Source organism: Panthera pardus, unplaced genomic scaffold (assembly GCF_024362965.1).
Source record: "Panthera pardus isolate Hobbes unplaced genomic scaffold, ASM2436296v1 HiC_scaffold_24, whole genome shotgun sequence".
Lineage (NCBI taxonomy): Eukaryota > Metazoa > Chordata > Mammalia > Carnivora > Felidae > Panthera > Panthera pardus.
Window position 1 is genome coordinate 30,005,041 of NW_026526810.1, and position 27,231 is coordinate 30,032,271.

Here is a 27,231-nt window from a genome sequence, read left to right on the forward strand (position 1 = left end):
AAGCATCACTCAACAAAAAGCTTCAGAGAAGCATGGAGCAGTCAATTCACAATGTAAAGTGTTGACAACACAGAGGAAAACTAAACACTTACATCTGAGATGGTGAAATGCAATATATTTTAATCTGTCATGTGTTTAAAAATCTCCATTTGTTAGCACTACAACAAAATGAATATTTATAACTGAGGATAACATCAACCACTGCTACTACTAGAAATCATTACCTCCTCAAATAGCATGCTGCTGACTCTACATCCCCAAATGATAAAGCTGTCAGAACCCTAGGGAATTCAGAATGCCTGAGAAATGTACATACTCTGAACACAGAGCATTCTGTGAGGGGCATCTTTTTAAAATTAATTTTTGGGGTGCCTGTGTGGCTCAGTCAGTTAACCGTCCTTCTTCGGCTCAGGTCATGATCTCACGGTCCGTGAGTTTGAGCCCTGCGTCAGGCGACAGCTCAGAGCTCAGATTCTGTGTCTCCCTCTCTCTCTGCCCCTCCTCTGCTTACCCTGTCTCTATCAAAAATAAACTTTTAAAAAAATTTCTTTAAATAAAAAAAATTAATTTTTTTAATTAAACAGGCATATGCACACAGTTTAAAAAGTCAAATAGTGCAAAGAGAGAGAAAACAGATGTCCCTTGCCCGGCTCCTATTTTTCACATCCCTGGGGCAACCTCTTTCAAGGCTTTTTGGCAATTTCTTCTGGCATTTTTCACTATATTCTATATAACAGGTTTATGTGTTCTTAAAATTTTTCCTTCAAGAAAAAAATGACTTATTATAAACAATAATGGTTTAGCGCTATGACATCTCTATCCCCAAGTTCCCATCATAATTTTTGGTTGAATCAATTGTTGTTTACATTATACTATGGTTGTAAATGATATTCACAGTTGAGCAAAGTACATCAGGATTGCTCTTCCTTTTTTGTATGACCTGGCTTTCCTTAATTAATAACTGCACCATTTTTGTATTTGCTTAGTTTTCTATGTAATTACTGCTAATTCATCTGTAAACTGCTAAAAGTATAACTTTCCTACTAACGTATTCAAATACATCAGGTAAACCTGTTTTAATTTCTTTCTTAAATATATAACCTTCTGTAGCCCTCCACCAGGTTCCAATTTGGACTGCTTACTCTCTAGACCTGGGACACAACTGTGGTCACAGAATTTCCCTTCAACATATCTTGGGAATTTCCCTTGTCTCTCTTCCATATTGGATCCCATTTCCTTGATCTCACTTTTTTCTCTTCGTTTTCTTTTTTGAGTAGAGTATTTCCTCCACTAGATTCCAGAGAAGGAACTGGAAGCTACAGTTTTTTATTCTTTGCATTGTCCAAAAATATCTTCATTTATCCATAATTAAGAAGTGAGTTTGGCTTAGTATAGAATTCTAGACAGGAAAACAGGTTCTGTCAAAATTTTAACAGCCTTTCCTCAAAGTGTTCTGGCTTTGAGTGTTGCTGTTAAGAAGCCTGGCATCATCCTGACCTCCAATCCTTCATAGTCACCTGTATATCCCCCTCAGGAAGCTTATAGAAGCTTCTTTCTACATGCTCTGCAATTTTACAGTGTTGGGTCTTAGTGTTGGGTTGGGTTTTTTGGTAGGGCTTTTGTTTTTGCGCTAATTGTATGAACTGGTAATTGCTGAGTATTTTAAATTTAGAGAGGCATGTCCTTCCATTCTGGGAGGTTTTCTTACTTTGTCTTTTTTCTAGTCCTTTTCTTGTATGCCTATTATTTGGGTACCGGTCTTCCTAGACCAATTCTCTAACTTGTCTTTATTTTCTTTTTTCTCTTGCATTTTACATCTCTTCCATTTAGCTCTATTTCCTGAGAGATTTCCTCAACTTGATCTTCTAACACTCCTATTAAAATTTTCATTCCCATGAGCTCTGCTCTGTTGCATGCCTTTTTTCTTTTCTTTTCCCCCTACGTCTTGTTCTTAGTTTTCATGAATGTAGTATCTTGTTTTCTCTCTGACGATATAAATAAATTGGATATATGACATTGTTGTTTTCTTCTGCTGTCTGTGTGGTCTCTGCAACCTCTGGGTTCTTTTCTGCTATCTGCTTTGGTACCTGCCTTTCATGCCTGACATTTTCCTCAAACGACAGAGGATCACTGGTTTACATTTGTATCTGAAAGTAAGATACTAAAAACATGATCAGATGATCTGAGTGAGCAGACTGGGGTACTTCATTCTAGGATGATCAGGCAGGAACTTGGCTATTTTGAGGATTCCTTTTTTCCTTTGGTCTGATCACTTTTGACAGAGAGGAATCCTCTAGTGTTCTGCTTTGGCAGTATAAGATTGGCTTCCAGTGCTCTCAGGACAATGGGGAGAGAGGAGGGGGAGGTCTTCACCTTTCAAAAAGAAGACATTTCAACTGAATCTCCTTTCAGATATGTAAAATTTTATACACACACACACACACAGACACGTGTGTGTGTGTGTGTGTGTGTGAGAGAGAGAGAGAGAGAGAGAGAGAGAGAGAGAGAGAGAGAGAGAGAGAACACTATGCCAACTATAAAGGCAGGGACCAAATACAAAATAATATTCAAGCAATATCAACAAGTACTGCTTTTTGCTATTAAATAAAAAGTGCCAGGATTATTGTCTCATTAGTCATGACCTTATATTATTAAAGGTCACCACTAAATTGTGAATAAGAATTAGGTACCTCCCGTTGAACAACATAATTACTTTCATTCACACATCCCACTGCAAGTAGTCTACAGGATTAATCATAATAAAGCAGACTATATTATGAATCTTTATCTGGTATCAAATAACAACCGATAGTAAACCAAACTGAATTCTGAACACAGACAAATTAGGCATTTAACAGTGTCATATTTCATTTATGCCTTTGCTTTCTTCCCCCGCCCCATACTTTTGCTTTCTCTCCACAACAGCAATCATCAATAATTCTAAAACTGTATACATTAAAAAGTTTGTACAGTACAACACAATTATTCTTTCATTATTTTTAAAGTCAGATGCTTCATCTACTGAAAATGATTTCTACATCATTTCTAATCCTCTCCATCTGAAATGGTTAATAAGCAGTAGTAATTGGCCAGCAATGTCCAGTTCAACCAGAAAACCTAGTTAGACAGTTTCTACTAAGGCAACAAATCAGGCTAATTATCTCCAAAATCTTGTTCCACCCAATTTCTCACACTGTATTTATTTCTCAATATAAGATAACTAAAAAGTGACCTCTAGGGCCTACTCCTCCAGTTGATCTTCCTCTTCTTCTGGTCTTTATTCCATCATACAGGGTGCAGTTAGTCCCACATAATGACAAAATATGGAGATCCCATTCTCCTTTAAGCATAAACCTAGCACTGTTCAATTGGTGTACCATGGCTTTGGATTTTTGATAGATAATTTGAAAATCATCCTCATTTATGTTCTATCACATTTCATGAAACATAAGGACGTGTCCTTCAAAAGGCTCCTTCCAGATGAGAACTTGGATACTAAAAATAACAAACCTAACTCAGAACATTTTAAAACTTGGATGAAATATTTTTTCTAATAAAAAACAAAGTTTAGAGTGTGAAATTCTAACACATTGCCAAACTTCTTATGCAGAGGTAGGAAAACATGACTTTTATTTAAGTAAAAGGCTGTTCTGCCCACAGATGTTCAATAAATGCTTTTTGGATCAACGCACAGCCCCTAAATGAGTATGAAGAAAAAGGGAATACGGGAACAATGAATACATAGAGATAAGCTAGTCTTCAGAAACAGAAACACATAATCATCATATTAATTCGATTCTCAAAAGTTACTACACACCTACTATGTGCTACTAGGTACATGCATAATATAATATGGTACTAGTATACACAGAGCTTGGATTCCAGTACCAACTTGACCACTAATTTACTGAATCGCAATCTTTCACAGGGTCTGTTTTCTCACTTCAAAACATGAGAGATTAACTAGAGGTTCTCAAACGTTCCTTAAAATATCAAAATTCTGTAACTGTATAACTCTATTAAAGGAAAGCTTTCTTCTCATTCTTCCATTCTTCCATTGTTAAGGAAATATAAACAATCTGTATAGTTAGTGAATCTAGGTTAGTAAGGTTTTCAATCAAATTTTTTAAGTGTCATTTACATGGGCTGGCAGAATAAAAATGATGAACCTAGTATGTGTTAAAAGCTTACAATATCCCAATCACGTACTAATTATAGTAAATGTGATTAACTTACGTAACCCTCATATGAACCCAAGAGACAGACCATTATCATTCGTATTGCATGGATAAGAAACTGAGGCTAATCTTGAATTCCAACAGTAAATAAGTGATGGAGACAGAGCTCAAACCCAACCTGACTCCAGAGCCTAAGCTCATAACAACTAACCAATACAAGCATCTTACCACAATCTCAGCCAGGGCACATTGTGTGTTACACTGAGACAGGGGGCACTATATGACATAAGGAATTTAGACTACACAGAGTAAACAATCATACTTGGGGGCAACAAAATGTGATAAAAATAATGTTTAAGGCTATCCAAGTAGCCACCTATGGGACAGATGAAACAAAAAAGACTAACAAGATTTCCAGCTAAAATATATGGCAACAAGAATTATTTATCTATATATAAGGTAAGAAGAAAATGTGACAGTCAACACAGAAGAGATAGGACCAAGAAATAATGCAAAGAAAAACTGCAGGTCACATGCAATATTCTAACTACATCTTTTAACAATTAGAACTTTACATAATCATGAGAACAATCATCATTCACTTTTATTGTGGGGTTTTTTTTTGTAAGATTTTAAGTAATCTCTGCATCCAACATGGGTCTCGAAGTCACAACCCCGAGATCAAGAGTCACATGCTCTTCCAACTGAGCCAGCCAGGTGCCCCCATCGTTCACTTTTCAATAAAATCTAGAATTTAAAAATAATAAGCAGGACTTGAAGAAATTTTAATTCTATCATATTATAAAAGATTGAGGATTTTTTTCCAAACTCCCCTAACCAAAAACAAGCAAAACACTGCATTTGCAATTGGAAGATACCATATCTCATCTAATTTAAGTTTTCAAACAAGGTAAGAAGCCATGAAAGAAATAATATACTCTATCTGAGAGAACGTTAAGAAACCTAAAAGGAGGAAAAGACAAGTATGAACAAAACACAATGTGAGGGGAAAAATGTATTCTCTAACTAAACAAAAAGTATTTAAATCATAGCCTTCTGAGTCCCAGAAAAGACATTTAGGTGAAGCCCTAGAGGGAAATTATCAAGAGAACTATTTCAGAGTAACAGGTGTAACCTACTCAAGGTTACAGAGCTAGCAAGTAATGGAACCCAACTCAAAAGTCAGATGCCAAAGTCCATGCGATGTTGCAGAGTACTGATAATGACACACACTATCTGATAATTTGAAAATGATGTTCTTGGAAATAGGAGAATCCTAAGAGTATAACATCAAATAAAATTTTAGGAATCTTCTTGTCCAACTCTCCATTATATGAAGTTTTACTGTACCCCCTTAAATGATGGTCTCCCAGCCTCTGCTCAAACTCTTCTAAGACTTCACAATCTAATCTTAAAGCGATCTTCCTTACACAAAAGCTCTATGAATCAAAACTTTCCTTTAACTCCACCCAATCGTTCTGAAGTTGTGTTCCATTGGTGTTCCACAGAGTCTATTCTTTAAATGTGTTGAGAGGGTTCTCTTCCCTCAACTGGCTTGGTTTCTAGACCCCATCCTACCCTGATCACTGTTCTCTGGAGCCCTTAAGCAGTCCACTGTTTCTGTGTACACTCTGAAGTGATTGAAACTTTCCAGATAATGGCCTAATCTTGAATACAGCAGTGTTACTACCTCTCTTATTTTGAACACAGTATTTCTACCATGTAACCTAATAAGGCATTTGCTTTGTAAGCTGACTGGTTTGTTTTATCTGGGCAAGGGGAAGGATGTGGTGTTATGTTTTTGTTTCAGCAGTGAGGGGAACTTGCATCTACATCAAATTGTTGTTTTGTACTAAGCTTGAAGTTAAGTGAAACGTTTATTCATTTTTTTTTTCATAGGAACTGCTTTTAGGCTAAACCTTATGTTTTAAAACAAAATTTTTAAATTTAAAATTATAACTTTATATCAGGTGCTATTAAACTTCATTTTTTTTTTTCCAGTTCATCATTCTAGCCTTTCAAAACCCCTCTGAGGAAATGCACTCTTCACCCTCTATTGCAGTACATACATGGTGTTAAAAATTGTTGATTTTCTGGTCTCTGTCCTTGCCTAGACTTTGAGCTTTTCAAGGACAAGCACTTATCTCCATATCACCTAGGCTAAGTATAGTACATGACACTTGGTTAAGTGCCCAGGAGATGATGATGAACTAACTCCCTTTGATTCTGTCATCTAACGTATTCTTCCCAGTGCCACCTACAAAATCAGAATTTTGCCTCTTAAATATTCAAAGGTCATCTTTAAAACTTGGGATATAACAGGATCAAGTACAGAGCCCTGTGGCACATCCTAAGAGAGTCCCCTTCAGATAACAATAAGGTTACAAACAACATTGCTCAACTACTTAGGATGCAGGTGACTATTTTTCCCCAGGATACCCCAATCTTAAGGTTATTATTCAAAACACTTTGTCCTTAATTATTTAACTACTTAATTAAGGTTATCTTTCAGTCTTGATTTACAGACTTGCTTTTCAGAGAAAAATAAGCTTAGCAAAAGATGTACACAAATGTTCTAAAAGCCTGGGAATGAGGCGCCTGGCTGGCTCGGTCAGAAAAGGTTCTTGATCTTGGGGTCATGAGTTAAAGCCCCACATTGGGTGTAGAGATTACTTAAATAAATAAATAAACTAACTTTAAAAAACAATAAAAAATAAAAGCCCTAGTAATGATTTCTCAAAAACTACAGAAAAATATTAAAAAGAAAAAATATAGGGGCGCCTGGGTGGCTCAGTTGGCTGAACGTCCAACTTCGGCTCAGGTCACAATCTCAAGGTTCAGGAGTTCAAGCCCCACATCAGACTTGCTGCTGTCAGCGCAGAGCTGGCTTCAGATCCTCTGACCCCTCTCTCTACCCCTCCCCGCTTGTACTCTCTCAAAAATAAATTTAAAAAAATTAAAAAAAATATGTTGCAGAAAAATGTTGTTCAGGTCTTACAATCACAGCCTGCCTAAGTGTTTTTAAAAATCCCATCAGGGATGCCTGGCTGGCTCACTCAGTGGAGTGTGTGACTGACTCTTGATCTCTGGGTTGTAAATTCAAGCCCCACATTGGCTATAGCGATTAACTTAAAATCTTTTTTAGAAAATCCCATCAGAAACCTGTAACAACCCTTCCTTTTCTACACAAAACACTTTCACCTGATTATTTCTTTGGTTATAGATAAGAGAAACAACTTCACAACAATAAAGTTAACAATAAAATTGCTACTTATTGCAAAACTTACACAGAGCATTCTTCAGAACAGATTATGATTAATATTTATATGCAGAAGTTTTATAGTAATGAAATCAAGTTTAAGAAACTGCTCATATTCTCTTTCAAGAAATTCCATTAATGTACATAAAAATACATTTCAAGGTGAGGACCATGGAAAAACACTACACACTTCCTGAAATTTACTAAAGAGAAGAAAGATGAACTACTCCTAAATCTCTGACGTCAAAAACTCTTAACAGTAGCCGTTTTAACATATCCAGAAAAACTCTTAACAGTAGCCGTTTTAACATATCCAGAATACAACAACAACAACAACAACAACAACAAAATGTTAAAGTTACTGCCAAGGAAGGAGTAATTTTTTTAAGTACAAAAATAGGAGGAAAAAGGGGCACCTGGCCTGGGTGGCTCAGTCGGTTGAGCATCCAACTTTGGCTCAGGTCATGATCTCACAGTCTGTGAGTTCGAGCCCGGCATCAGGCTCTGTGCTGACAGCTCAGAGCCTGGAGCCTGCTTCAGATTCTGTGTCTCCCTCTCTCTCTGCCCCTCCCCTGCTCATGCTCTGTCTCTGTCTCAAAAATAAATAAAAACATTTTTAAAAAATTTAAAAAATAGGAAAAATGTTTAACTGGTATGTCTAAAGGACAATTTACAAACTAGCCAACAGAAGAAAGAAATATACTCTAGTTATGCTAAAAGAGTATGTTAGCTTCTGTTGCCATTACAAAGTGAAATAAAATGTTTATCATAATCAAAAAGAACAATAAGGAGAAATGCATTCTTAACGCCATTCTTTAAACATACAACTAATCAAGTTCCAAAGCCTTTCTCCAAATACTGAAAGCAACCACCATTCTTAAAAGTACAGGTTCAATTCTTTATTTCCTAAATCTAGAAGACATAATTTTCCACTTGAGGATCAAAAACGTACCAATACCTTCTGAGACAGAGGAGAAACAATACCTGTCAGAGCACTGTAAGTCTAAAATGGTAAAAAGGAAGAAACGAACGCAGGCAAACTACCTAGTTTGGAAGAAATAACAAGGAAAAGGCCTTTTAATAAATCAGTATTCAATCCTCAGGTTTCCACTAATAACAAAACTGGAGTATTTTTCAGGAAAATATAATTGAGGTTTTTTTTTTTTATACTTCAAAATTTACTTATTTTAATACAGTTAGCTGCCAAGACATCACCAATCAAAATCCCAAATAAAACCTATAACTAAGATGCAATTTGATTGGGCTTCACATTAAAGACCTTTAAGGGGTGGGGCGCCTGGGTGGCTCAGTCGGTCGAGCGTCCGACTTTGGCTCAGGTCATGATCTCACGGCTTGTGAGTTCGAGACCTGCATCGGGCTCTGTACTGACAGCTCAGAGCCTGGAGCCTGCTTTGGATTCTGTGTCTCCCTCTCTCTCTGCCCCTCCCCCACTCACGCTCTGTCTCTCTCTTTCTCTCTCTCTAAAATAAATAAACATTAAAAAAAAAAAAAGAACTTTAAGGGGTGCCTGTGTAGCTCAGTCAAGCATCCAACTCTTAACTTTGGCTTGGGTCATGATCTCACAGTCCTGAGATCGAACCCCATGGGGGGCTCCAAGGTTGGGTATGGACACTGCTTAATATCCTCTCTCTCCCTCTCCCTCTGCCCCTCCCCTGCTCATGCGCTCTCTCAAGAAAGAAAGAAAGAAGGAAGGAAGGAAGGAAGGAAGGAAGGAAGGAAAGAAAGAAAGAAAGAAAGAAAGAAAGAAAGAAAGAAAGAAAGAAAAAGAAATTTTTAAGTCGAGCTTCAATTTAAATAACAGGATACTCTAAATCAGCATTTTCTAAACTAGGCTCATAGTATTAATAGATATTCAGAGAAATAGGGTTCTATGGCAAAACAAGTTCAAGAAATTCAAGATTCTGTAATTCTCAATCATGCCCTCCTTTCTCAAGTCATATTTGAACACATAAAAGGTCCTAAGAAGGCCAGCAGAAATGTTAACGTTGCATCTAACATTCTGCAAATTTACTTATCCACAAAGCCTTCTTTATTATTATATATTAATCTATTATCATCTCATTTCTTAGCACTTCACAAAAGAAGATTCTAGAATAAATTATAAGATCTTCAAATTTTCCAGGAGTTCCCTTTTATGCCTGTTGCTCTCACAAAATTATTAAAAGCATCCCCTTCCACCCTTAAAAGTGCCCCAGTATGGATGATAAATTATACGGTCATTGTAGTATTAATACTCTAAAACTAAACATGAGTTATAAAACATGTGAACTACCTTTACCAAATGTCAAATCAATATAGTCATGTTACTGCATGCAGTTAAAATGTTATGTAGATGATGACTGATCTCTAATCCTTTTCCCAAACTTCTTAAGGAATTCTGTGCTAGCAATCTTACATATCCTTTCAAAATACTCTGGACTAATGAACTCTTGCTAACTGAACTCACAAACCAAACAGATTTAGACAGCAAACAATATCTTCAATTGCACAGTTTTAAAGAGTCCATTATATCAAATCCTAAGGAAAAAAAATTCTTTTTTCTTAACTATTTTTTTTAAGTTATTTGTTTTGAGAGTGAGAGAGAGAGAGAGATCAAGCAGGGATGGGGCAGAGAGAGGGGGAGAGAGAGAATCCCACACAGTCTCCATGCTGTCAGCACAGAGCCCAATGCAGGGCTCAATCCCACAAACCATAAGATCATGACTTGAGCCAAGATCAAAGAGTCAGACGCTTAAGCGACTGAGCCACCCAAGCATCACAGGAAAGAAAAATTTCTAAAAACATTAACGCAGTCCATAAAAGAAGTTTAAAGTTTTAAAAGATATTTGTAAAAACTATTCCAGGTCTTAACTCTGAGAATTCCTCTGTATTCTTGACTCTCTTTTTCACTCAGACCAGTCTTCCTCGGTGACCTCATCCATCTCATGACTTTAAAATGCCACCTCTAATTCAGTAATTCCCAAATCCACTTCTGCTAAACACCTTTATGTCCCACAAGTACTCAACTCAACATGTCCAAACCTAATACATCAAATTTCTGTCAAACCTTCCATCCACCTAACCAGCTATACAAGCCAGAAACTTCCTCAACACATTCTCCTTCACTCATGTCTATTTACCAAGTCATTTCAAATCGTACCACTTTAAAATGTCTAAGTCCTTATTATCACTTTAATTCAGACTACCATGATCTCTTCCTAGATGTCTACAAAAGACTCAGCTGTTCTATCTCCAATATTATACCCTCCAAATCATTCTCCACACTAGTGATCTTTCTAAAACATGTCTATCAGGTCATTCTCATGCTTAAAACTTGCAATGATTACCCACTGCACTCAAGATGGGGGCCAAACTTCCTAGCATGGCCTAAGATATACTTGATGATCCAGTCTCAGCCACTGCCACTGACCCCCTTAAACCAGCTCTCCATCATTCAGGATTCGTGTATACATGCTGTTCTTTCAGCAAGTAATTCTTCCCCCTCTCCAACCTTTTCCTAGCTAACTTCAACTCATTCAGGTGTCAAATTAGACATTATTACCTTTGGGATACTTTCTTCAGGCAACCCTCAACATTGGTAAATTTACCTTCCCATATGCTCCACAGTTCAACCCAACAGCCCTTATACTATATGCAGAAAAATCCTGTTTACTTATCTATTCTCTATCAAACTATACGCTGTCTATACAGACTGTATCTTGTTCCTTGTCAATAAAATATATGAGTAATGATAGTGTGGGATCTGTCTTAAGTATTATGAACCATTTTGGTAATGCAAACTTATTAGAAATTATACACATTACCTCCCTCAAATAAAGACATTATATAAATCTGCCCAATGCCTAGTCAACATGTTACTGGTATCCAAACAATAAATTACTTAGTTTGGATGGTTAAAGAATGTTGGCCTTAGTCCTACAAAGAATGAGGAGATATACAAACTGTTCAAATTGTCGGGGCACCTGGGTGGCTCAGTTGGTTAAGCATCAGACTTAGGCTAAGGTCATGATCTCACAGTTCTTGAGTTTGACCCCCCCATCGGGCTCTCTGCTGTCAGTGCAGTGCCTGCTTCAGATCCTGTCTTCCTCTCTCTCTCTGCCCTTCCCTTGCTCGCTCATGGTCTCTCTCTCTCAAAAATAAACATTAAAAAAAAATGCTCAAATTGCAGGAATTAGAGGGGGTGGGGAAGAGACGGCATATAATCAAAAAGTCAATCTGACCGAAGAGTAAGTGAATTCAAAAGGGAAATTAAGATATGAGACCAATTTAGAGGTTGTTGATAAACACCAATATGATACTAATAATAAGTACTAATAATAAGCAAAATAATAAGGGTGGTAGTTGGGAAGGAAAGAAAGGCATAACATTAAGAAAGATGTGACAGGACCTGGATGTGGGGAATTTTGTAGTTCAGAGGTTAGAAACAGGGAAGCCTTCCTTGAGCACCCAAACTATGTCAGATCTTCTTGTTAACATATACATACAGAATTCTGTCCTTTTCCTTTACAAAACTTAGTACAGTTTCAAACTCATAATTCCAACATGATAAGTTCTGATAGCAATCTGACCCCCATCTTCCCAGAATTTGCATTACTCTCTTACATCTGTCTCCACACATGAATCTACTGCGTGTTCCATAAAACATACCTCAGTGTTTTCTCTCATTACCTTTGTTCATGCTGTTCCCTCTGCTTGAAATAACCCCCCTGTGATCACCAACTATCAAAAGTCTTCTAAGGCCCAGTATGAAATAAGCTTAGGCACAAGCGACCTCTTCCTCTTATGAATCCATTGTTAACTACTCATACAGTTACTCTTTTATATTACTTTCCATTATAGTTTTTCTAGACATTTCTCTCCCCCACATGAATGAGGCAAACTCCTTGAGGTCAGGTATGGGGGGAAGGGAGCAGAGGTAGGTGTGGAGAACAAAAGGAAATTCTAAGCATAAAAACAGCAGAAGTGAAAGCATCAGAGGACCAATGAAAATAAGTCTAAGAAACATCCACTCCCAGGGCACCTGAGTGGCTCAGTCAGTTAAGCGTCCAAGTCTTGATTTCAGCTCAGGTCATAATCTCACGGTTCGTGAGATTGAGCCCCGCTCTGGGCTCTGTGCTGACAGCATGGAGCCTGCTTGGGATTTTCTCTCTCCCTCTCTCTCTGCCCCTCTCTTGATCTCTCTCTCTCTCTCTCTCTCTCTCTCTCTCTCAAAATAAATAAGAAGGAAAGAAAGAAAGAAAGAAAGAAAGAAAGAAAGATCCACTCCCTCTCCCAAAGGATTCTTTTTTTTTTTTTTTAAAGTTTATTTATTTTTGAAGAAAAGAGAGACAGAGTTTGAGCAGGTGAGGGGCAGAGAGAGAGGGAGACACAGAATCCAAAACAGGCTCCAGGCTCTGAGCTGTCAGCACAGAGCCCAACTCGGGGCTCGAACTCACAAACCGTGAGATCATGACCTGAGCTGAAGTCAGACACTTAATCTGAGCCACCCAGGCACACCTCCCAAAGGATATCTTATACTGGGTTCTACAGACTCCTACTTCCCTTCTAATCCTCATACTACTTATTGGTGATAATACTTCCAGAAAATCACTACCCAAAAGAAATATAATATAAGCTCCAAATTCAAGCTACACATGTAATTTTAAATTTTGTGCAAACTATACTTTTAAAAAGTAAAAGAAACAGGTAAAATTAATATTTTACTTAATCCAAAATACCCGAAATATTATCATTCCAACATATAATCAACTTAAAAAATATTACTGAGCTATTTTCCATCCCCCTTTTCACACTATGTCTTCAAAATCCATTGTATATTTGCACCTCCGGCACATCTCGATTTGGACCAGCCACATTTCAAATGCTCAATAGCCACATATGACTAGTGGCAACAGTTATGGACAGTGCAGCTCTACAACAATATCCCTGTCATTCACTGAAGGTTTTAGCACCTGCCTCAACTATCCAGACTCCAACCCAATACCCTCAGCTGTGTTTCTTAACTTTGTATCATTACTCTCCACCCTCAGCCACTCACTCCGGTGGCCACACCTTGGACCTTTCTACCAGAACTTATACCACCTCCAAAATCCCTGATTCAAACACTAAATCCTCCAACTACCACCTCCTATTCTTACTTAAGTACCTTCACTGCAACAATTCAACATCATAAATATCTCCAATTCACTGACTTTAATCACTGTCTGTCCATCCACCCTCTTCAGGTCCAGCTTAGAAAGATTCCGTTGATCCATCATTAAACTTTCCTTTGCAAAATTCCCTTCCCCCCTATTGCTGGCACACTCAACTGGTTCCAACTTTACAACTCAGGCAGACAGAAGAATCCATGCACACAGGCAAACAGATGTTACTATACATCTATAATCCTCAATTGCAATGGGCACAGGCATCCCACTAAATTTTCCAGTAAGCCAGCAATCAAACTTCCCATGGTAATTATGTCAATCTTTTCCTTTTTCCTCCCATATCTCCTTTCTCCAAAAACTACCTTTAATAAGTATACCTTAAACAAATAACTATTCAACTTTCTATAACAAAGCACTCAACTGTTATGTTAGTCAAAAAAAAAAAAAAAAACTTTCAATGGAAACCAGTTTGACAATAAATTTCGTATTTAAAAAAAACAAAAACAAAAACAACTTCCAAAATCTCAAAGCAGCATTTTTTTTGCTAATTATAAAAACCCGTGTTCTTTATAAAAATTCAGATACAGAAAGGTGCGAGAGAACCAGGCTATTTTTCATGTACTTGACTGGAATACTAGAATGTAAGTTTCACAAGGGCCAAGACTCCATCTGTTTCACTCCCAAATGACTACTGAGCATCTAACACAGTATCTGGTACATAAATCAGCCCTCATTTTTAGTGATGGAATGAGATCCTTGCCTTAAGTAACCGGGATATGAAAGGCCAAACCTGAAGCAAGGAAAAGGAAAAGGAAGGGGAGAATACTTGTTTTCAAGATTTAGCACAGACTACATTTAGCCCAGTAAAGGAATAATTATGTTTACTTTACATAAAACTTTTTAAAATGTATCAAGCAAAATAATGGAAAAAATATATGATGTGTAACGCAGACTTTAATGGTTTATGCTTCCACCAACCAAAAAGATAAGACTTTTCTCACCACTTCAACTCAACTTCCTCATGGATTACAGCATGACACATATAAATCTAAGCACTTTCCAAGACTTAACCAAATGTTGATCACTGTGGCAATTAACTTAAGTCCCTTTGTCTTCCCCAAACACCTTTAGGCATAATTGCTAGATTCTACGGGCATATGTATTTACCACAGTTCTGCGTGTTTTCAAAATGAGGTCTCCAAACCTTCCCCCTCCACCTCCACCTATGGAATCCTCCTCTTCAAAGAACGCTGTATCAAATTTGGAAATTTATAAGACTATGATATAATTAGATGGTTTAACCAGAAGCAACAACTTAAAAACAACCTTACAAGTAAATAATATACACAACTAATATTTCACTGCCATTTTTTTAAAGCAAACTATTAATACAAATTACCTAAAAGGAACTACAGAGGAGACAGGATGAGGATACAGCAAAAAAGGCTTCAAAGTTTTGGAATACTCTATTAAGCGTGATGTTTTATTAGTCCTCTATAAGTTATGCATTCCTCTACAAAATTATACATATTATTTTGTATACACATTTTTTAAAGCAACCTACCTTTTAGGAAAGAACACAATTTCTATTATCACTCATAAATCTTAATTCAACATTGGCAACTATTTAAGAATGGTTATCATATATTAATATGGTTCATATTATGAGCTTCACAAAGTTTACAATGTCCACCAGTTAAATACAAACTGACCATACACAAACACCTATCACATTCCCTCCCTAAAAAGAAACAAAATGACAGTAAAGGAAGAAAAAAGAAAAATTAAGTCACAAGCGCAAAGAGCAAAAGACAATGTTCAACTGGTTTAAAACAAAACAAATAAAATAAAAGCACAGATCCAGTCCTCTGACAAGAGAAAACAGAAAATGAAAGGGAGAAAATTACTAAAGGATTTATACAAGACAATTTCCTAGAAGTGAAGGGGATGTGTCTCCAGACTGTGCCATCAAGCACCTTAGCACGATGACTGAAAAACACCCATCCAAGGCATTTCATCATGAAGTTTGGCCACACCAGGAATAAAGATCCTAAAACCTCCAGACAGGTCATATAAAGGTTCAAAAATAAAATGGCAATTTGTACCATGTATAATGTGAACATAACCTTTACTTTATGTTAGGGAAGGCAAGGATATACAATAGAAAATGTCTGTTTTAACAGTTCGAAATTCTACCACACTTCAAATTGTCTAGTTTCATTCAAGGGATAAAACTAGCCATTAGAGGAAATTTTCTGAAAAGCTAAGATCTGTCAAAGATTTAACAGTAAACTAACTTTCAATAGGATCATTACTTTACTTAAAAGTCCTTTGCTACTAATAGATTTTGGTTAATTTAGCTTGGCAAAATACTAACCTGAAATGAATGATCTTTTTTTTTTTCTTTTTTTTTGAGGGGGAGAGAGAGAGCATGTGTGCACACCGGGGCGGGGGGGGGGGGGGGGGGGGGAGGGAGAGAGAAAGAAAGAAAGAGAGAGAAAGACAGAGAGGGAGAGAATCCTAAGCAGGTTCACGCCCAGCCCAGAGCCTGACACAGGGTTCAATCTCAAGACAGTAAGATCATTGACCTGAGCCAAAATCAAGATGCTTAACCAACTGAGCCACCCAGGCACCTGGAATTATCCTTTTTTAAAACCATGGGCCCAGCAGGACGTGAGGTAGGCAGCGGGCAGGCAGGTGGACAGGAGTGATACAACAATTTCAGAACAAAAGACTATAGTAAGTTTTCCAAAAGAGTTAGGTTATGGTAACTAATTTTTTTTTTGTTTTTGTTTTTATTTGTTTGTTTGTTTTTACTTATCTATAGTATTCTCATGTGAAAGTTGAGGAGAAACAATTTTAAATAACTCAAAAACGTAGAGATTCAAAGTTAAGTAAAACATACAGATCAGCCATGCATGGCTCTATTACTGCTCTTAAGCAGATAATTTTGATGCAAGATAATATGTCTCCACCTCTCCACCAGACTGAATTCTTTTCCATCAGTAATTGTTCTAATGATCTCTGTATGATGACTAGCACAATACCATGCACACAGAATACACCTGAATATTTAATCAATACATAAATGACTATCTAAAAAGGCCTAACTAAATAAAAAGTAAAACAAAATCTCTTCAAAATCCATGTTTTTAATGAGCTTATGAAAGACTGCAAAAGGGAAAACATTGCAGGATCAACTAATTTGTAAATCAAGTGAAAAAAAAATTATTTCTGTATTCATTCATAAGATATTACTTCAATCAAATTCCCTAAACCAGGGCACCTGGCTGGTTCAATCAGTAGAGCACGCAACTCTTGATCTCAGGATTATAAGTCTGAGTCCCACATTGGGTGTAGAGACTACTTAAAAATAAAATCTTAAAAAAAAAAAAAATACCTCAAACCCATAGCTAATTAATAAGAGCTTAACTATTTGCACTTCACACCAATATCACTTTTTCCCTTGATTAACTCTATGTGCAGAATTACATTTGATGGAGGACAAACTCCCTGAACCCCAACAGCATTCACAGTATCCTCACCACGCCAACCCCAACCCCACCATACAAATACAAACATCACCCTCAGAACCCAGCCCTTCAAATAGATTATGTACTTATGATGACAAGACATTTGAACATCAAAAAATGAGCCACTTTTACTAAAGCTACAGATAAAACTGGAATATGTTTGCAAAACGAAATGTTCAGTATCACCCTCCACACTCAACAGAATCACCTGTTAAGATCAGCAGATTCCAGAAAATACCTCAGTACAGTATGAAGTGTTTACCTACAAGAAAATATGTTCTAAACAATTATCAATCAACCCATTAAATAGCAAAGCTGAACTTAACCAAACTATTCAAGAGTTACAGCACATTTTCATATGCAAATAACGCTGCTAATTACAAATGAGTGTTATCTGATATTCTTTCTATTGGGCATAGCAGGTTTGCCACTTGGAAAAACTCTGGGGCTCCTGGGTGGTTCAGTCGGTTAAGCATCCGACTTTGGCTCAGGTCATGATCTCGTGGTTCCGTTAGTTTAAGTCCCACATTGGGATCTCTGTTGTCAGCACAGAGCCTGCTTTGGATCCTCTGTCTCCCTCTCTCTGCCCTTCCCCTGACCACGCATGCATGATCTTGCTCTCTGTTTCTCTCTCAAAACTAAATAAACATGAGGCAAATTTAATTAAAATATTTTTTAAAAATAGTCTGGAATTAAGAGTTATTAACTTTAACTGTTTCCCCCTTCTTATTAGTCTAAACTATTCCTGGGATTACAATTTAAATTTAGGAGTGAAAAATAATGGCAATCCTAAAATTCATATTACTGTCCCTGAATTGAATAATTAGTATTCAATTACACAAAGAATGGCACACTTTAAAAAAAAAAAAAAAAAAAACCTTTCACCTTTAAGATGTCACCTGATTTTGAAATCACAGATTGGAATAACTTTTGTACAAAAGTCTTCATTTTCCAGGGGTGCCTGGGTGACTCGGTCGGTTGAGCATCTGACTTCTGCTCAGGTCATGATCTCGTGGTTCGTGAGTTCAAGCCCCGTGATGGGCTTTGTGGTGGCAGCTCGGAGCCTGGAGCCTGCTTCGAAATCTGTGTCGTGCTCTCTCGCTCTCTCTCTCTCTCTCTCTCTCTCTCTCCCCCTGCCCCTCCCCCGTTCGCGGTCTGCCTCCCTCTCTCTCTCAGAAATAAATAAACATTAAAAAAAAAAATGTTTTTTAATCTTCATTTTCCAGTCTTAACTTGACACCCTGGGGAAAGACACTTGAGGAATACAGAGGCTGAAACTTTTCAAATACAACTCTAAAGAAGGTAGAAAGAAACTAGAAAAGCATTCTGAGTTTTATAATCTCTAGGTTCCACTTCAATCCCACAAGAGGGAAAGGAAGAAAATGAAATAGGTCGAATGCAAATCAATCATCTTAGATACCTGGTAAGAGCTAAGAAGATCTGCCAAAGAGGAAATTATTGGCTAAAATAGGTTAGGAGACATCTGTATGGGTTTTTCATTTATCCAAGCCATTTCTATCCTCTACAACAGAAAAAAGCCAATCAAGGGTTGAGACATAACCTTGAGAAAATAAAAAGTTATACAATTCCCTCTTTATTACTGACTTAAAACACTTGAGAGCAGAGTCATTCAATGCAATGCATTAGTATTTTTACTACAGAAATGCAAGATATAATTCAACAGTTTCTGCTTGCAAACTTGCCTTGTAAATGGGATCACTATTATCTATAAACAAGCTATTTTTTCTTTTAAATAATAAAAAAAAATACCACGGGTGAGAAGGTGAAAGGGCTAGTCTCATTTTAAGCTACAGACTCTTGCACTGTGACTCTTATACAAGCAGTGTTCAGGTTCTCCAAGATTTTGCTCTCTGGACTCTTTTACAGTCTAGAAAATGGAGGACGCCCAAAATCTTTGTTGATTAAATCTATTCATATTTACTGTATTAGAAATTAAAACAAATTTTTAAAAGATTTATAATTTTAAAATAATAAATTCACAGGGCGCCTGGGTGGCTCAGTCCATTAAGTGTCCAACTGATCTCGCAATCCGTGAGTTTGAGCCCCGCGTCGGGCTCTGTGCTAACAGCTCAGAGCCTGGAGCCTGCTTCAGATTCTGGGTCTCCCTCTCTTTCTGCTCCTCCCCCACTCATGCTCTATCTCTCAAAAATAAAAAAAAATAATAAATTCACTATTTGTTAACATAAATCACATGTAAATTTTAAGAACTATATTCCAAGACAAAAATATATTAAGAAGAAAACTGTCATTGTTTTACATTTTTACACGCCTCTTTAATACAAACCTCTGGCTTAATAAAGACAGCCTGATTCTCGTATCCGCTTTTGCATTTAATCTGCTGCATGAGGTTGTGACTAAAGTACATGAAGAAAATTCAGCCTCACACAGGTATGTAGTTGGAAAAAGATATTTCAATAGCCTTTTCAAGTAACTATGGATACTCTTTGATCCTTCACCAAAACTCAGCAAGTGGCAGTTTCTTAAAGGCTGTTGCAATATGGAATCTGAAACCGGATCACTGAATACTTCCTACTCTGATTTACTGAAATCCATTGGTCTATCTTCCATTTCCAATGTATCTTTTTACCCATGCATGATTTTGTAATCCCATGCATTATTTAGAAATCATTGCTTCACTGAGTTACACAGCTCTTCCAAATGTCGACACTTCCACTACACAACTTCAATGTATCACATTCATTAGTACCACCAGTGATCTTATCAAAAAGTACCAGGAACCTATCAAACACAGTAGCAAATACAAGTCTCCCAAAATTCCGTTTTCCCTGGAAAGCTTGAATTTTATCATCAGCAACAGATATTGTCAATTGTTCTCTTGCACAGAAACTGTCTGCTCAATATCCAAGTCTGTATAACCACACTTTGTCAGCCATTTTTTCAAGTAAAAACGGTATTCCATTAAAAAAGCAGCTAGGTTCAGCCTACAACTCAAACAACTGAACAACACCTTTTCTTTCAGTTAACCATAGGGTTTGGTACTCAGTAAAAGTGCTTTTACAGGTACTTACCATTTCATCACACAACGTGTATCTTAAAATGTACTCAAGGACTGAGACATAATCAATCAGTACATTTGGGGGGGAGGACTTATTTAGGACACTAAGTGTAACTGGCATTTATTTTTTAATTCCAAATGCACGGTCATGTGCTAAACTAGTACAGTTTAGGGCCACTGCCTTAATTCATGCTAAGCCACCAGCAGTTTTACCCAGTACTGATTTTGCAAACACCTTACTACTGGTTAGAAAAATCATTTTGACCTGCAGGACCCCCAGAAAGAGCCTGGTGAACCACTAGAGGTCTGGAAAATGGACTCTGAGAACCACTGTAATAGCTAATATATTACATACATGACTTTAAAGAAGATTAATTTTTAAATAAATATTGTTACAACAAGAATGTTTAAAAATACACACACATGCATAGAGATATACTCAAATCACTGATAGCCTGGTACCTCACAGTGGGAACCCAAACATAATGAATGACAGAATGTGGCAGATACTTCTTGAATAAATAACAAATGATTGCCAAGTACCTACCATAAGCGAGGCTATAAGCTAGGTGCCTCTATATTCCCATTCTTGGGTAACTTACAGAACCCTAGAGACTAGAATGATGATTTTAATGTATGAGAAAAATGTTTATCCTGAAATCTTTCAGATCTTTTTTTAAGATTAGACCTACATGCCTGCAAGAAAAAGTCTTAAAATTCACCATAAAGCACAAGATAGCATGTTAAATTCTATTTTAAGCACTATGCCATGAAGCTAAAAACAGGCTTGCTCACATTCAGAAACCCAAATACAAAATGAACTGCTTTGGCTGTGCACTGCCAGAATCCCATAAAGAGCTTACATTCCATTTCTCCTCAAGCCAAACAACCCTTACCTGTTTTAGTTTTTATTCCTATTTTTCAGTGAAACTCCAAAGTTAATACCATACATGTTACAGTTATTATGGCATCTATTAAAAAAGCAAAAATATAACAAAACCATCAAAACAAGTTAAGAACTTTTAGACATACACATTGATAAATTCAAGAGGTAAACCTCTATAAACATACATACAAAATATGTGTGCTGTTAAAAAGAATGAGACCATCTCATTTTGGGATATGGCATGGAAAGATCTTCAATAAATATTATTAAGAAAGAAAAATAAAGGCAAGTCAAAGTATAGTAGGTATAGTATGATCCCATTTATGTTTTTAGAAAATATATTCATGTACATGTACATTCATTTAGTAATACTTATTAAATTCCTTCTCTGTGCCTATTCTGTTCTGAATCCAGACATATAAACATACAAAAAATTACAAATATTATACAAGCACACACACATGCCCAAAGAAAAATGAATAAGTCAGACACAGAAGACTATATATGATTTCATTTATATGAAATGTCCAAAATACTAATCTGCTTTCTGTCTCTGTAGATTTGCCTATTTTGGACATTTCATATAAATTTACAAAGACATAAAATCTACAGAGACAAAAAGCAGATTAGCAGCTGCCTCAGGGTGAAATGAGTTGTGGGCAATGGGGGAAATAGCTGAAAGGTGTAGGATTTCTCTGGGGACAAGAAAAATATTCTAAAATGGACTATGGTGATGGTTGCACCACTTTGTGTATGTATTAAAAACCATTTAACTGTGTATCTTAAATAGATGAACTGTATGGTATGTGAATTATATCTCAATAAAGCTATTATACTCCTCACTCCCAAAAAAGAATAGACACCAAAGTGATTGCCTCTGGTGGGGGGGGGGGGGGGGTGTGAAGATAATGAAGTCCCTTAAAATTGTACTCTACTTACTTCTATACCATTACAATAAGAAATGTATTCACTTATTACATACGTAAGTTAAAGAAATATAAAAGATAAACCTGAAACAGTCCTTCAAAGATATCTATATTTTTATTATCTATATATTATCTATATAGATATCAAAGATATCTGTATTATTCTGGATATGTTATTCATCTACAAAGCAGCCATGAAAAAAAAAAATGTGAGGTTGTGAATATTTACAATTTAGACCATCATACAGACATGTACATCAGCCCCTTTACTAATAGAAACAAATGTTGAACATAATTTGTTCATTTCACAAATATATCTTAAGCATCTACTGTGTCCACAGGGTAGGGATTGGGGAAAACGAAGTGGTATACAAAGTACAACACTAATCAACAAAAAGAAACAAACTACCAGCTCTGGCTTTAAGTTAAGGACTTTTGCCATAGAGTGGAGGAGACAAAACACACACAAAGTGGACGGGGATCAAACTATGTAGAAAATCCTGAATACGTGAGAGCTAAAACTTTATCCTGTTTTCAATGGAAAGCCATTGGAGTGACAGGATGAAAAGAATGTTTTGGGAAAATTAACCTGGCAACCAAAGGGGGGAAACTGAGCAGGAAAGGTTAAGAAGGAGATGAAGTTTTAAAAAACAGGAACATTGGGGCGCCTGGGTGGCTCAGTCGGTTAAGCATCCAACTTCAGCTCAGGTCACGATCTCGCGGTCCATGAGTTCGAGCCCCGCGTCGGGCTCTGGGCTGATGGCTAAGAGCCTGGAGCCTGCTTCGGATTCTGTGTCTCCCTCTCTCTCTGCCCCTCCCCCATTCACGCTCTGTCTCTCTCTGTCTCAAAAATAAATAAACATTAAAAAACAAAAACAAAAACAGGAACATTTGCTGGGGCACCTAGGTGGCTCAGTAAGTTGAGCAACCTACTTGGGCTCAGGTCATGGTCTCATGGTATGAGTTTGAGCCCTGCATGGGGCCCACTGCTATGGGCGCAGAGCCCCTGCTTGGAATGCTCTGTCCCCTTCTATCAGTGCTCCTCCCCTGCTTACACTCTCTCTGTCAAAAATAAAATAAACATTGAAAAAAAAATAGGAACATTTGCAACAATCCCGTGAGACATACTGATATTTCAGTTACCGGGTGGTGTTCAAAGGGTTTAGATGTATTTTGTTTGCTTGATCTAAGGTGAAACAGAAAAGGAAAAAAAAGATAGTTTCTTCATTTTGCTGAGTTTTGGATACTCATTACAAAGAATGAAGTTTTACCAGAAAATTCTGAAGGGAGGAAGGGTTGGGGGCGAGGTGGGGGGGGGGGTTATCATTTCATGTGATACCACTTAAACCAAAAGTAGAGGGAATCAAAAGAAATGGAAGTCCCACAATTTTTAACATGGAAAGGGAAGTATAATCATATTTTGTAGTAAGAGTAGTAAAAAGTACATGACAATTATGAAATTGATAATAAAATAAAACTAAGTACTTAAAATTTCTTTGTCACCTATTTTTTAAAATCCTCATGGTAAAACTTGTTACATAAATTCAAGTCTAGGTGATCAACTTTTGAGTTTGATCAATTTCACACCCTTAACTGTTCCTTCTACACTGCAGTAGTTTTCAGATGTTGCACAAATAATATATATATAATAATATATTTTATATATATATATATATATTTATATATATATATAAACGTTTATTTTTGGAGAGACAGACAAAGCGTGAGTGGGGGAGGGACAGAGACAGAGGAAGACACAGAATCCCAAGCAGGCGCCAGGGAACCTGACATGGGGCTGGAACATAAGCGTTGTGAGATCATGACCTGAGCTGAAGTCGAATGCTTAACCAACTGAGCCACCCAGGCACCCCGCATAAATTATATTCTTAACTCAACTGATATGTGCATTTATTGATTTAACCCATAAAAGTTTCTTAAAATAGAAAAATATTTCATTGACTATGTAATCTCTTTTCTATAACAGCCACCTCAAAACAATGTTACCTACCAATATAATACTAAGGCAACACTTAAGTTTTGAGATTAAAAATGAGTAAGGCAAATTCTCATTTCCACTTTATCTATATTAATGCTGAACACTGCTTTTCCTAAAATGTCAGTTAAAAACACATGCACATCTACACAAGGCACATAAACTTCCGATATTTGATTATTGTGATACAATTTCAAAAATCAAGCACACTTGAAATAAATTATAAATGCTGTTTGATACTCTATTTCATACTTTATCAAAAGTTCTGATTGAGAAGCAATGTTTAATTATATTTTATAGAATATATCTCTGCCATCATTTAATAATCTTATCTGATAGGTTTACAGAAATAGAAACAAAAGTACAATGAACAAATCAAGAATTACTTATTTCACTCACAACACTTCCATCTAATCAAAATACCATTTGCTGTGCTGCCTACAGCACAGAAAAAGTTCTGTCATATCAATGTATTTTGTTATAAAAAAAAACATTTGCCAACTTTTAGATCAGGCTGTTTGTTAAGACAGTGTTTAAAATAGCAAAAAGTTGGAAATAACCTAATTGTTCAATGATAAGGTACTAGCTGAATAAAATACAATGTTACCTTTCAAATGATCACATAGACCTATATTTACTAACCTAGAAAGATAGCCATGAAAATAGCAGATTACAAATAAAGAGAAGTGTGATCTCTTTTTGTGATGAATATACATACACATATGCTCACAGAGAGTCTAAACGGATAGATACCCAGATGTTAACCATGGTATTTCTAAGTGCTGGGATTACAGGTGTTTATTTTTTCTGCTTACTTTTCAGCATTCTCTGAAATATTCAAAGTAAAATGACATTTGCAAGAATTAAAACATCTATGATTCCAACTAACAAACTCCAAAATCTTCCTTGCAAAAAGCCCAAGGAATATCCAAAAATACCCTGGCATAGAGCAAGAGGGAAAGTATTAGCAACAACATAACTAAAATTCTTTGGGAGCAAGGCACCGTAGACGTCTCCAGGACTGACATGGCACCTTTACAACAGCCTATAGAGTACAGAGTTTGAAATCACAAGACCTAGGTTCAAGCCCCTGCCACTTTTATTTGTATGACCTTGGGCTAGTTGCTTACTCTTTCTGGTCTCACTTTATCAATAAAAGAGAGCTATTACCTGCCTTCCTACCTCAAAGAACGGTTAGAAAGATCAGATGAGATAATGTGATACATTATTAACTGGAAATTACCATATAAAAATAATTCATCCCAATATTAAAAAAAAAAAAAAAAATGGTGCATAACACCAGAGCAAATTATTTCAGAAAACAGCACAATCAATTCTGTAATGAACCAGGGGTCTTGTTTTTAAAGGCTACAATCATCATAAACAGCCAATTTTTCAGAAACCCTAACACTTCTTCCCAGTTCCCACTACAACCATGAGCCATTTAATTTCCTTATCCCTAGCTACCACCTAGAAAGGGTACAAATTACACTGAACTCAAAAAGCTTCAGCAAGAACCCTGGAGCAACATGTTGATGGAGTTCACCAGGAGAAACCCAAGGTTAATCAGCTATGGACTCACCACTAAGCACTATTACAATTCACAGTGGTTACAAGAGACTCTTTGAAAAGAAAGACAATACAATGACCCAGGAGAAAACTGTGGATGAAAAACCAGTATTTCAAAACAATTATATGAAATCCTTAAAAACTAAAGTGTTTTATAAATTGTTTTTAAATACTGTTCATAAAAATGGTGACTTAAAACAAAAGTCATCTAAATGTGGCACGTGACACAAAACCAAGTTAGGGAGATTCAAATCAAATCCATGAATAAATTGTCAGATTTATGTGCTTCTATCTGAAAGAGAGGCAGACAATTCACACCACAAAGATCAAAATCAAGTGGCTATTTCTTGAAAATAAAGAGGCAGACTTTGACAACAGAATTTACTGACATGCTTATAGATACTTTAAAAACAACGTTTTAAAAAGATGGCTTCAAGGCGCTTGGGTGGCTCAATCTGCCGACTCTTGAGTTTGGCTCAGGTCACGATCCCAGGGCTGTGGGATCGAGCTCCACGACAGGCACTATGCTGAGCATGGGGCCTGCTTGGGATTCTCTCCCCACCCCCTCCACCGCCCCTCTCCCCTCTCTCTAAAAGAAAATAAAATAAATATTAAAATAAATAATAAAAGAATGGCTTCTCTTCCCATTGAATTCCATTATTTTACTCCACTAAAATGAACTTCTTCCTTCCCACTGTTCCTCCTGTGAGTTAAAATGGCAATGTAACTTGATTTGAGTTTTAGTGCAAAAAAATTGTAATTAAGAAGTACTCTAAGAGAAACTACATGAAGCTGTCAGATTATTAACTTCCAAGATCATCTGGCCATCACACCCTCCTTCTTTTTAAGTTCCCAAAGATAATAAAATGCTCACTCTACATTCTTACAAATGTCATGTACGGGTATTCCCCTAATGAAAAATTACACTTTTCATAAACAAATGTGCACAGAGAATTCTTTTTGATATGCATGACTCACAATCTAATTTTTATTGGCAGTATCTTCAAGTGTTGCAGCTTGCACTATTCCTACAGGAGATACAGACCTATCCGTCTTCCCATCTGATCTTTGTAGAACTGTTATAGATTTAAAAGGACTTACTAAAATGGGCCATGAGGAAAATAATCTTGAATACAATCCACAGCAAAATGAAATGTGGGTTTTGAAGTAAGATAACAAAAAAGTCACGGTATTTACTCAAAGCCTCATAGTTGGAAATCCATTGTAAGTATTGTATTTTCACCTAAAACTATGAGAAAAAATCTGGCTTTTTCTTAAATCTTATTCTGACTTTTCCTATCTTATTAGGAATAAATGCTATTTACATCCAAAACAAAAAACAAAAACCCATCAGAAAATATAATTTCCGAGAGGAGTATCTTCCAAAGCTTACTGCACAGAAAATTATATACACACATTCTCAAATAACTATGGTAGGCATTCCTAAGATCATCTACCTCAAAAAAAAAAAAAAAAAAAAAAAAAAAGAACAGCAAATCCAACCACAATCAAGTACTAAAATTTTTAACACAGCTATCACCAGCTAAGCAATTTATCACAGCTTCTCAAAGTATTGGGCACACACAGTGACAAACCAGTATGTCAAAACAGTTATTATAATTTGAAAAAAATTGTACTACAGGAACACAAGACGAGTTTTTCCTCTGGAAAAAAATTCAAGTA

General features: G+C 36.5%; 1 protein-coding gene across 7 annotated transcripts in view; it reads right to left on the reverse strand.

The window, feature by feature from the left end:
• PIAS1 (protein inhibitor of activated STAT 1) overlaps window positions 1-27,231 on the reverse strand; it is a 128,701-nt gene that overhangs the window by 95,179 nt on the left and 6,291 nt on the right. Inside the window, exon 1 of one of the 7 annotated variants that reach the window (XM_053888923.1) lies at window positions 1,102-1,236. The exons of the other annotated variants lie outside the window; for them this stretch is intronic. Within the exon in view, the coding sequence (XP_053744898.1) occupies window positions 1,102-1,233 (132 nt within the window). The 5' untranslated portion in view covers window positions 1,234-1,236. Of the gene's footprint in view, window positions 1-1,101; window positions 1,237-27,231 lie in introns of those variants that run through there. 7 annotated transcript variants of the gene reach the window in all.